We start from the raw sequence: 12500 nt of genomic DNA, 5'->3' as shown, positions 1-12500 counted from the left end.
ATGTGTATGGTAGATGTGTACGGTAGAGTGTATGGTAGATGTGTATGGTAGATGTGTACGGTAGATGTGGATGGTAGATGTCATGCTGTGGATTTCAGAAGTCTACATAACCTATGTTCCTGTCATCAACACTGAGCCAACGCACACTGCAAGGCATGTCTATGGAAGCCAACGCACACTGCAAGGCATGTCTATGGAAGTTAAATGTATATACCGTAATGAATACATACTCTACAGCATGGAGCCTCTGATTGGCCGTGAGGTCCTCGCGCTTTTTACACATACCTGGAAACCGTGGAGAAGTAGGGATGAGAGAGATATCGGTTTTAATCAACCCAAACATAAAAAGAACAAAGACAAAACCCACAGGATGTTGTAAGGAAACGAATAAGAGGATCCCTTACGATCCCCTGGACATTCCTTACCATCATGCACTTGAAAAGCTAACATAGTGGTTTTCTGGGTAATTATCATCAACGGCCTGAAGGGAGGAAACACAATATTTAAGTTGAACGCTCACTGAGGACATTAACAGGGACAGAAATGGAATGTGAACAGCATTTCATTACAGCCTAACTGTACATGAGGAATAAATTAGCACTCATTCTTTGGTGCTTTTCATTCAGACGTTTACATAGAATAACCTCTTTGTTGGTGTGACACATGCAGGAACACACACACGCTCTGTGCGAGAGCATGGCATGCACTTACAGAGAGAGAGTGAGTGTGTGTGTGTGTGTGTGTCCTTTGTATGGTTGTGTTACGTGAGTCGTAGTCAACAGATACTGACTGGCATTGTCAGGTCAAGAACGCTGGCATCAGAGGATGTGACACACAGACACACTATTAGGGAATGAACCTACATACCATGCTACCATGCTGATCTTAAAATATATATTTAACTAGGCGAGTCAGTTAAGTGCTAATTATTATTTACAAATGACGGCCTACACAGGCCAAACCCTAACCAGGATGACGCTGGGCCAATTGTGCCCCATCCTATGGGACACCTGATCACGGCCAGTTGTGATACAGCCCGGGATCCATCCAGGGTCTGTAGTGACACCTCTAGCACTGTGATGCAAGTGCCTTAGACCGCTGCGCCACTCGGGAGCCAGAAATTGATTCTAGAACCCATCTAAAACAACCATATGTTCTACATTACATCACTACTATGCTGATTGATTCTAGAACCCATCTAAAACAACCAGGTGTTCTACATTACATCACCACTATGCTGATTGATTCTAGAACCCATCTAAAACCAGGTGTTCTACATTACATTACAATAGAATATCACAATGTGTTAACACTGTGCACCGTATTTCAAAGTGTATGAGATTGGAGGTTATAGTCTAAGCAGAGGCACAGTGAGAAACAGGGCTGATAGTAGCCAGATGGACTGAGAAAAAGCAGAGCAACAGACGTGAATGGAGCATCAGATCCCAGTGATGGTGCTGTCTATCCAGTCAACAGCAGTACAGTGTGATTCAGCTCATTCACCATTCAGCCTGCCTGCAGTCTGCAGAGAAAGCACAGTTTGTTAGCGAAGGTTAGCATTGATTAGGGTTAGGAATAGCATAGTTAGCATAGCATATAATAGCATATAATAGCATAATTAGCATTAGCATTGGCAAAGAATAGCAACAGTATAGCAGGCATGGCAGCGGCAGGTACTGTTAAACTAACTGACTGTTTTATCATCTGTATTATTTGTTTAGGGCAGTGCTTCACAATCTCTGCAAGAACCAAGAAAACCTGCAGATAACAGACAGAAACTAACCAGGGGGGAGTGGCAGATTCAACATGACGAGAGAGAGAGAGAGAGAGAGAGAGAGAGAGAGAGAAGGAGAGCGAAGGAGATAGAGAGAAGGAGAGAGAGAGAGGAGAGAGAGAGGAGAGAGAGAGAAGGAGTGAAGGAGAGAGAGGAGTGAAGGAGAGAAAGAAGGAGAGAGAGAAGGAGAGAAGGAGAGAAAGAAGGAGAGAGAGAGAAGGAGAGAAGGATAGAGAGAGAAGGAGAGAAGGAGAGAGAGAAGGAGAGAAGAGAGAAGGAGAGAGAGAAGGAGAAAGAGAGGAGAGAGAGAAGGAGAGAGAGAAGGAGAAAGAGAGGAGAGAGAGAAGGAGAGAGAGAAGGAGAAGGAGAGAGAGAAGGAGAAAGAGAGAGAGAAGGAGAGAGAGAGAAGGAGAAAGAGAGAGAAGGATAAAGAGAAGGAGAGAGAGAGAGAGAGAGAAGGAGAAGGAGAGAGAGAGAGAAGGAGAGAGAGAAGGAGTGAAGGAGAGAGAGAAGGAGTGAAGGAGAGAGGAGTGAAGGAGAGAGGAGTGAAGGAGAGAGAAGGAGAGAGAGAGGAGTGAAGGAGAGAGAGAGAGAGAGAGAGAGAGAGAGAAGGAGTGAAGGAGAGAGAGAGAGAGAGAGAAGGAGTGAAGGAGAGAGAGGAGAGAGAGAGAAGGAGAGAAAGAAGGAGAGAGAGAGAAGGAGAGAAGGAGAGAACGAAGGAGAGAGAGAAGGAGAGAGAGAAGGAGAAAGAGAGAGAGAAGGAGAAAGAGAGAGAGAGAAGGAGAGAAGGAGAGAGAGAGAGAAGGAGGAGGAGAGAGAGAAATGAGAGAGAGAGAGAAGGAGAAAGAGAGAGAGAGAAGGAGAAAGAGAGCGAGAGAGAGAGAAGGAGAGAGAAAGAGAGAGAGAGAGGTGGGAACAAATAAATTAATCTAGTAAGACATACAAATCTAGAAAAAAACCGAGGTTAAAGAAGGCTGAGACTGAGGAAAAAAGTGAGTTGGATTGTGCTGTTGTCACTGTGCAGATTAAAGCAGTGAGTCAGCTGATTCAGTACAGACTGAGGAAGCTCTAATGCAGACCCTTATCTGTATTCTGTACCATGTAAAAACACATTCCATGAAAACCTCAATAAACACTAACTAATTCCACAATCCAGTAATCAGTGTTGTGTTCAAGATCAAAGACGGAGCGAATCGAGACCGGGAGGGGGACTAGGGGTCTGGGACCGGGAGGGGGGGGACGGGACGGGACTAGGGGTCTGGGACCGGGGGGGGGGACTAGGGGTCTGGGACCTGGAGGGGGGGGGGACTAGGGGTCTGGGACCTGGAGGGGGGGGGGACTAGGGGTCTGGGACCTGGAGGGGGGGGGGGGGGGGACTAGGGGTCTGGGACCTGGAGGAGGGTGGGGACTAGGGGTCTGGGACTGGGAGGGGGGGACTAGGGGTCTGGGACCGAGTCAAGACCGAGACCGGGAGGGGGGGGACTAGGGGTCTGGGACCGAGTCAAGACCGAGACCGGGGGGAACTAGGGGTCTGGGACCGAGTAAAGACCAAGACCGGGAGGGGGGGGGGGGGGGGACTTGGGGTCTGGGACCGGGCGGGGGGGGACTAGGGGTCTGGGACCGAGTCAAGACCGAGACCGGGGGGAGGGGGGACGGGACTAGGGGTCTGGGACCGGGAGGGGATGGACGGACTAGGAGTCTGGGACCGAGTCAAGACCAGAACAATGAGAGTCCAATTCAAGACCATCATAGTAATTTTGTCAAATCTCCACCATTATAAGAGTTGAAAATGTCCAGTATTTCTGTGTTCATATTTCAGAACAACATGTGGTTGTACACATTCAGTATGATAAACAACAACATGTGGTTGTATACATTCAGTATGATAAACAACAACATGAGGTTGTATACATTCAGTATGATAAACAACAACATGAGGTTGTATACATTCAGAATGATAAACAACAACATGAGGTTGTACACATTCAGTATGATAAACAACAACATGTGGTTGTATACATTCAGAATGATAAACAACAACATGAGGTTGTACACATTCAGTATGATAAACAACATGAGGTTGTATACATTCAGAATGATAAACAACAACATGAGGTTGTACACATTCAGTATGATAAACAACATGAGGTTGTATACATTCAGTATGATAAACAACAACATGAGGTTGTATACATTCAGTATGATAAACAACAACATGAGGTTGTATACATTCAGTATGATAAACAACAACATGCTGAGGACAAATAGAGCAGCACTCTGCAACTGATCACTAAACAGGTCTATAACAGATACAAAGACCGTTACAATTTACCCAGGTCTCCCCTTACCAATAGTGAGGTTGCATCTTTCATACAATTTACCCAGGTCTCCCCTTACCAATAGTGAGGTTGCATCTTTCATACAATTTACCCAGGTCTCCCCTTACCAATAGTGAGGTCACATCTTTCACACAATTGGAACAACATGGCTACTTACCCAGAGAAGTCTGTTGAGAGGATCCCATAGTTATAGATGAAGACTCTGCTCACCTGACACACTGCGAGGTAGCTGACGGCCATGATCATAGTATACCTGGAGGAGACATTTAAATCAGATCGAGAACACGGTCGTGATCATAGTATACCTGGAGGGGACATTTAAATCAGATTGAGAACACGGTCGTGATCATAGTATACCTGGAGGGGACATTTAAATCAGATTGAGAACACGGTCGTGATCATAGTATACCTGGAGGAGACATGTAAATCAGATTGAGAACATGAAGCTACAGAGTAGCATCCTACATCCCTCCATTCTGTATACTTCTGGCCCTTCTTTGGACACTGTTAACAACCCTCCAGACGAGCTTCAATGCCATACAACTCTCCTTCCGTGGCCTCCAACTGCTCTTAAATGCAAGTAAAACTAAGTGTATGCTCTTCAACCGATTGCTGTCCGCACCCTCCCGCCCGACTAGCATCACTACTCTGGACGGTTCTGACTTGGACAACTACAAATACCTAGGTGTCTGGTTAGACTGTAAACTCTCCTTCCAGACTCACATTAAGCATCTCCAATCCAAAATTAAATCTAGAATCGGCTTCCAATTTCGCAACAAAGCCTCCTTCACTCATGCCGCCAAAAATACCCTCGTAAAACTGACTATCCTACCGATCCTCGACTTCGGCGATGTCATTTACAAAATAGTCTCCAACACAGAAAATTGGATGCAGTCTATCACAGTGCCATCCGTTTTGTCACCAAAGCCCCATATACTACCCACCACTGCGACCTGTATGCTCTAGTTGGCTGGCCCTCACTACATATGCGTCACCAAAACCACTGGCCCCAGGTCATCTATAAGTCTTTGCTAGGTAAAGCCCCACCTTATCTCAGCTCACTGGTCACCATAGCAGCACCCACCCGTAGCACGCGCTCCAGCAGGTATATCTCACTGGTCACCCCCAAAGCCAATTCCTCCTTTGGCCACCTTTCCTTCCAGTTCTCTGCTGCCAATGACTGGAACGAATTGCAAAAATCACTGAAGCTGGAGACTCGTATCTCCCTCTCTAACTTTAAGCACCAGCTGTCAGAGCAGCTCACAGATCACTGCACCTGTACACAGGCCATCTGTAAATAGCCCATCCAACTACCTCATCCCAATACTGTTATTCATTTTTTTGCTCCTTTGAACCCCAGTATCTCTACTTGCACATTCATCTTCTGCACATCTATCACTCCAGTGTTACATTTCTAAATTGTAATTACTTCACCACCATGGCCTATTTATAGCCTTACCTCGTTTGCACCCACTGTGTATAGACTTATATAGACATTCTATTGTATTATTGACTGTACGTTTGTTTATTCCATGTGTAACTCTGTGTTGTTGTTTGTGTCGCACTGCTATGCTTTATCTTGGCCAGGTCGCAGTTGTAAATGAGAACTTGTTCTCAACTGGCCTACCTGGTTAAATAAAGGTGTTCTCAACTGGCCTACCTGGTTAAATAAAAGGTGAAATAAAATGAAATAAAAACTCATATTTAATATGTAATTCAGATTGAGAACATGTAGCTACAGAGTAACATCCTACATCCCTCCATGCTAAGAATGAGTGGCGCTTTTAATGAATGACACCTTTTTCATGTTTTAGTCTGGCAGTTCCTCATCTGCATACGGGAGAAAGATCAACTACGAGGTGGAATGGATCGTGTTCATCTTAGCAATCACCTTCAAGTACAACTGGAGATGGACAGTACACACACATGCTGTAGGGTGAAACGTGGTCTTTTAGCACACAGTAACCCACAACCCAACGACCCATCTTTCTTTGACTGGAGTGGGCGAGGCGATGGGCGATGGCACAGGGAACAATGCCGTCTCTATCTAGACTCCTCCAAGGAATCCCTAATGGAAAACCTCAGCAGTGTTACTGTTCTGTTTTCTACCTACATTCATCACATTCCAGGACCTAAACACAGACAGACACACAGACAGACACAGAGACAGAGAGACAGACAGACAGACAGACAGACAGACAGACAGACAGACAGACAGACAGACAGAGGAGAGAGAGAAACAGACAGACAGACAGACAGACACAGAGAGAGGAGAGAGAGAGAGAGAAACAGACAGACAGACAGACAGACACAGAGAGAGAGAAACAGACAGACAGACAGAGTGACAGAGTGACAGACAGACAGACAGACAGACAGACAGACAGACAGACAGAGAGAGAGAGGAGAGAGAGAAACAGACAGACAGACAGACAGACAGACACAGAGAGAGGAGAGAGAGAGAGAGAAACAGACAGACAGACAGACACAGAGAGACAGACACAGAGAGAGGAGAGAGAGAGAGAAACAGACAGACAGACAGACAGACAGACAGACAGACAGACACAGAGAGACAGACACAGAGAGAGGAGAGAGAGAGAGAGAGAAACAGACAGACAGACAGACAGACAGGCAGACAGGCAGACAGGCAGACAGACAGGCAGACAGAAAAAGAGCAAGACAAAGACAGAGAGATATAGAGAAAGAGACAGTCTGGTCCAGCTCCCACTTCCTATCTAGCTTAACTTGTCATCAACATGTTAGCAAAGAAGGACCCACGTGGTTAAGATGTTATTACAAGTGTCTGCATGGGAGACGTGATGGTGTGTGTTTACCTGTGAATGTTGTGGATGTCAGCTGTGACCAGAATCCTGTAGCAAACCATCACCAAGACGGAGATATGGACTGCATACCTGCAGCGACCAAAACAACACAAAACAAATGATAGGTTACTGTTAAAAACTGGGTGATTAGGACTAAACTGGGTGATTAGGACTAAACTGGGTGATTAGGACTAAACTGGGTGATTAGGACTAAACTGGGTGATTAGGACTAAACTGGGTGATTAGGACTAAACTGGGTGATTAGGACTAAACTGGGTGATTAGGACTAAACTGGGTGATTAGGACTAAACTGGGTGATTAGGACTAAACTGGGTGATTAGGACTAAACTGGGTGATTAGGACTAAACTGGGTGATTAGGACTAAACTGGGTCCATCTGTTGTAGTGTCCTCCATTCAACAAAGTGATCCGACCATTGTTTTAACCTGTATACCCTAATCTAGGTTACTGTTAAAAATTGGGTGATTAGGACTAAACTGGGTCCATCTGTTGTAGTGTCCTCCATTCAACAAAGTGATCCGACCATTGTTTTAACCTGTATACCCTCATCTAACCAGTGCACCAGAGTGATCCTTACCAGCCGAAACAGAATATGACAAAGGAGAGGCCAAAGAGTGTGGCGACAGCATGTCGGACCACGGGGCTGGAAAACTGAGGGTTGAGGTAAAGACGGAACCAGAAGGATGCACCAAGGGCAAACACCTGACATGCCAAGAAGTTCACCTGCATCGGAGACATGACGCCCCCAGACAGGAGATATTGACAAGACTCTACATGCATTCATAGTGTGTGTTTTTGCCTTAGGACAACATAATATTTCAATTCTATTCTGTGTTTAGTTTGGATACAAGCAGAATGTCTCTAAATATACTTATGCAAATGTAATTGTGTGTAAATGCCAAGTCAGATGACCAGAATGTTGTCATGTCATTCCAGGGTTATGGCAGGACAAGACACTTAATACGATCCTTTTACATTCAAATAACTGACTTTAAGCAAATCGATTTTCCCCCCCCCCTCATTTTGGAAAAGTGTAAATTACCTGATCCAATGGGAATCCAAAGAAATCGCTGACTGGAAGCAACCATTTGGAACCGGTGGTTTTAAACGAAGAGGTTGTCAACTCGTCCATTATGCATGGTAAAGGTTTGAAGTCGCTCCTCCGTAAAAAGAAAGAAAGAAAGAAATGTTTACCAAAGAAATAAATAAAGCGCTTCTACAATCTCATTGCTGTTCATTGATTGAAATACATCCCGAGCATTTATGCCGACTCAAGAAAAACTCGACGTCCTCTCTGTGCAGTCGTAGTTAACAACAATATGCTATTGTGACAGTTGGCGAATTTGCGAGAATTAGTGCTGACTGCTGATATAGCCAGTAGCCTACCAAGGCGTGGTACAGAGCTGTCAGTTGTATCACGGACTGAGGCAGGAGCAACAGGAACAGTAGGTGGCGGATGGGATGGCCCCCTCCCCTCTAATAACTCTACATTATCCCACCTACTGATCTAGTTTCTGAACGTGACACAGTAGTGTTGAATGTTCACAAGGAGTAGGTCGCAGGGTTGGGGTGTATTCCAGACAATTCAGGAAGTACATTGAAATTGAAATTGAAGTTTACTTTCTGAAATGACTGGAATTGAAATAGAATCCCAAAAGCTAGTGGTCCAAGGCTATTATATATATTTTTATTTTTCAATTCGTTTTTATTGCTTTTCGTTTTTAAAATTTTTGACTTTGAATTCAGTTTAATTTAATTTAATTTTCAAATCTGATTTGATCGTTTTTATTTAGTTTAAGTTGTATAATAAAAAAAATAAAAAAAACTTTTATATTAATTCGTTTCAGTTTCAGTGTTACAAAGTTTTTGTCTTAGTGGACTGAAAGGTTGTATAGTTTTTGGTGACGTCACATCTTCCAACTTTGGGGGGGGGGGGGGGGGGGGGCAGTAATACACAAGGTGTGGGTCAAGTGTCTTAGGTCAGGTTAGCCCTTCTCATTCCACATCCCTTTTGATTATCATTCAAAAATAGCTTTACAAATACACACTTTACTGTTAGATGTTTTACCACAGGTTTCCACAGAGGTTTAGGATGCAACACAGCTTCAAACCAGCAGATTGGCTTTGTTCCCTCCGAGTTTCCATTAGCTCAGGGAAGTGCAATGCAGAACACCTCCGTGTGAATATGTTAAAACACTACGTTTTATGTGTATTTGTAATATCATTTTGGGGTGATATGAAAGTAGAATTTCTGCGGTTTCCAAAAACATATTGCATGCGGTTGATAATTAATGGTCAGCCAAAGCGTCGAGACAGTTGTACACTTTGACCCCGCTGTGGTCAATTGTTAAAATTAGAACCCTGTGACCTTGTGGCATTGGGCTCTCAAGAGATTGACAGAGGTATGTTCTTCATTTGCGCTGTAATTTCAAATATATAAAATAGGAACATTGCATTCGACAGCTTCATCAATGGCTGAACTTGTAGGGCCAGATGACGCAGGACATCATTGTAAATAAGAATATGTTCTTAACTGACTTACCAAGTTAAATAAAGGTTAAATTAAAAATATATATATATTATAAATGGCTTTACTAATTCTGATTTAGTGAAGGGCACCCCCTGCTGTATAGTGAAGGTAGTGCACTACATTTCAAAATGACTAAAGATAATTGTTTATTTGACACCATCACTGGGGCATGACAATACAGAATCCCCTCATTCTGTAAATACAGCAGTTTCACGTGTTATCAATAATTAGTTTAGATGTAGGGGGGTCAGACACTCCACAGGGTCAAAGCATTGGATGTGCTGTAAAGCAATACATAGTTTAGATGTGAGACGGTCCGGGGTTTAAAGCATTGGATGTGCTGTAAAGCAATACATAGTTTAGATGTGAGACGGTCCGGGGTTTAAAGCATTGGTTGTGCTGTAAAGCATGAGGGAAATTCCCTTGTCTTTTGTGCACAGCAATAGTCAACAGACTAGCAAACAATCATAACATCATTAAGCCTGAGTGCCAGTCTGTGTTATTACGTATTGCAAACTCATTGTCACCTATTGCCATGTTTGGCTCGACAAGGACAGAAATGGAGTCGGGCAAGAACATGATTGTATGCATGTCTGAAAGGCAATGAAAGTAGCAGCAGCAGTTTGTAAAACGATTCTAGTAAATGCACCAGCATTTGTGAATGGCAAACTAGCTTTAGCTGCCATAAACTCACCAAGTACTAAGCCCATTTTAAATAAATAAATAAAAATAAATAATTCTACAAAATTCTGCATAGTTTATAAAAGTCAGTTTAGTTTACGTTGTATGAAAAAATTCAACCGGTTTGATTATTTTTTTTTGCTGACATTATATGGACACGTTGATTGCGTCTGACGTGTCCAGTTTCAACTGTCCAATGAACGCGTGCCGCCTAATCTTCTATAATGTCATTGGTCAATAAACTAGGGAACGTACATAAAATAGGTGGAGTTATGACTTAGTGTAACCAATCGCGTCACATATGCAAATATTGTTTGAAAATTTCCCGGGAAATCTGAGTTTCGCGGGAGGGTTCCTTCGCGCGTAAACGGTATCCCTTCATTCATTGTCAGCTTCCTGGAGCCATTTTTGAGCTGGCAGGGCTGAGACTCGCGCTAGTTTCTAATCCATTGCATCTGCCTAAATGTGCTCTCAATATACTTTTAAACATACAAATATCGGCAAATAAGATCATAATCTACTCTTTCATATCAATATTTTTGAATTTGTCGCGGTGGATTATCTGAAAAGGGGCTTTAAACTAAAGGGACAAAGGGTACCCGAGCCCACAAAGATGAGAAGAGGGATCTCATCAGCCCCGGATAAAGTAATAATAGCAGGGGTTGGAGGCTCTTTAGATAAAAATGCGGTATTGACAGCATTGTCCGACCGGTTAACCCCTCATTTTACAACTGCCACTTATATCCAAATTATAACTCCACCGTCCTGCATTACACAGACTTCAAATGTCTGTTTGTCCGAACCTCCAGCTGGCAGTATATATTCCACTCCAAACGGAGCAACAAACGGAACCGGACAACGACCTACATTAGGACGTCCACCGGTAAACTTGCTAATGTCGTTTTCTGTTGTATTGCAGTGAAATGAAATGAACCAGAAACTGCTTCGTGCGTTGGTAGCCTAGCGAGCTAACGTTAGCTAGTTGGGTCGCTCTCCCTGATCCCCTTGAGTCACCCAACAGACTCGGGAGGTTCGCTCAATAGTTGGGGTTTTTACACTAGTCTGATAGCAGTTATTGTTGTTCAAGCCGTAGTTAACTACTTTTACAGGTGCAACTATATATAAATCTGTCATTTAGTTTGGGTAGCCTGTTGGCTAGCTGATAAGATATGCCAGCCATGTATTATCAACTGCTAAGGGGTCAGACCCGTATCGTAAAAGGTCAACAGCCAACACCGAAACATTTTCTCATCCGTTTTTCCAAGTTGAGAGAGTGTTTGGGTTTGGTGTAGGGTTCAAGAGCAGCTCTAGTCTTGCAAGGTTCCGTGCATGTTTGACACACAGTCGTGCTTCAGCTTGCTAGGCTAGCTGTACAATAATTACTTGTCAGAAATGAGTGGCTAGGCCCTGTTAGTGTTTTGGACTTGGGGGGGGAAGGGAATTGGAAAGCGGGTTGACTGGCTCACTCGGTAGGTAGCCTGCGAGCTAGCCAGCTAACTACAAACACAGGCCAACTATCCTTCTGTTGCTCAACTAAGACTATCGTCTTGTCTTTTAGTTTACCGCGTCATATCGAATATCGTTATAGCTGCTAACTAGCTACATTGTTATAATAGCTCGTATGCTTGCGTGCTTCCTGTGTTTTTTTAAACTATGAAATTGCGGAAATGCCTTCCATATAGATACATTTCTGGTCATGCATCAAAAAGCCACAGCACAATAGCAGACGTTCTACTGTACTGTCTTTGACATTAGTCTACAGACATGGCTAGTTTGCGTTCAGGATCCCCATTTGCTCACAGAGGAAGATGCATTAGAGGGGGGGGTGGGGGGGGGGGGAGGGTTGACTGGGGCATTGGTTTGGGGTGTGCAAAGATGGCAGCCATATTTAATATTTATGAACTGTCCCAGCAGCAAGGACCTCTTTATTAGTTCCATCTCTAGCTTCATGAAAATGCCCGACAGAGCCGTCTGATATTATGAAAATGTTCATTTTCTCAAACAAACCCGATGTTGATGATCTATCTATATTTTGTCCCCCGTGAATGACTGGCCTCATGGTTTCCCTCATATTTTAGTTTTGACCTGCTACACACACACTAATGTCCTCATTGACCCGACGGACGCGATTTGCATTTCTCTACACATGAAACACCCATTTATTTTATTTGACCTTTATTTAACCAGGCAAGTCAGTTAAGAACAAATTCTTATTTTCAATGACAGCCTAGGAACAGTGGGTTAACTGCCTTGTTCAGGGGCAGAACGACAGATTTGTACTTTGTCAGCTCGGGGATTCGAACTTGCAACCTTTCGGTTACTAGTCCAACGCTAGGC

General features: G+C 43.8%; 1 protein-coding gene across 1 annotated transcript in view; it reads right to left on the bottom strand.

Moving 5' to 3' along the window:
• LOC139395672 (lysophospholipid acyltransferase 1-like) overlaps positions 1-8309 on the bottom strand; it is a 17668-nt gene extending 9359 nt beyond the window's left edge. Inside the window, exons 1-6 of the mRNA XM_071142999.1 lie at positions 7995-8309; positions 7530-7675; positions 6945-7022; positions 4271-4366; positions 426-481; positions 231-285 (exon numbers count right to left, since the gene is read on the bottom strand). Of these exons, the coding sequence (XP_070999100.1) occupies positions 231-285; positions 426-481; positions 4271-4366; positions 6945-7022; positions 7530-7675; positions 7995-8084 (521 nt within the window). The 5' untranslated portion in view covers positions 8085-8309. The remainder of the gene's footprint in view (positions 1-230; positions 286-425; positions 482-4270; positions 4367-6944; positions 7023-7529; positions 7676-7994) is intronic.
• Between the last annotated feature and the right edge of the window lie 4191 nt (positions 8310-12500).

Source organism: Oncorhynchus clarkii, unplaced genomic scaffold (genome assembly GCF_045791955.1).
Source record: "Oncorhynchus clarkii lewisi isolate Uvic-CL-2024 unplaced genomic scaffold, UVic_Ocla_1.0 unplaced_contig_10937_pilon_pilon, whole genome shotgun sequence".
Taxonomy (NCBI): Eukaryota; Metazoa; Chordata; class Actinopteri; order Salmoniformes; family Salmonidae; genus Oncorhynchus; species Oncorhynchus clarkii.
This window is presented reverse-complemented; position numbering and strand designations above follow the sequence as displayed.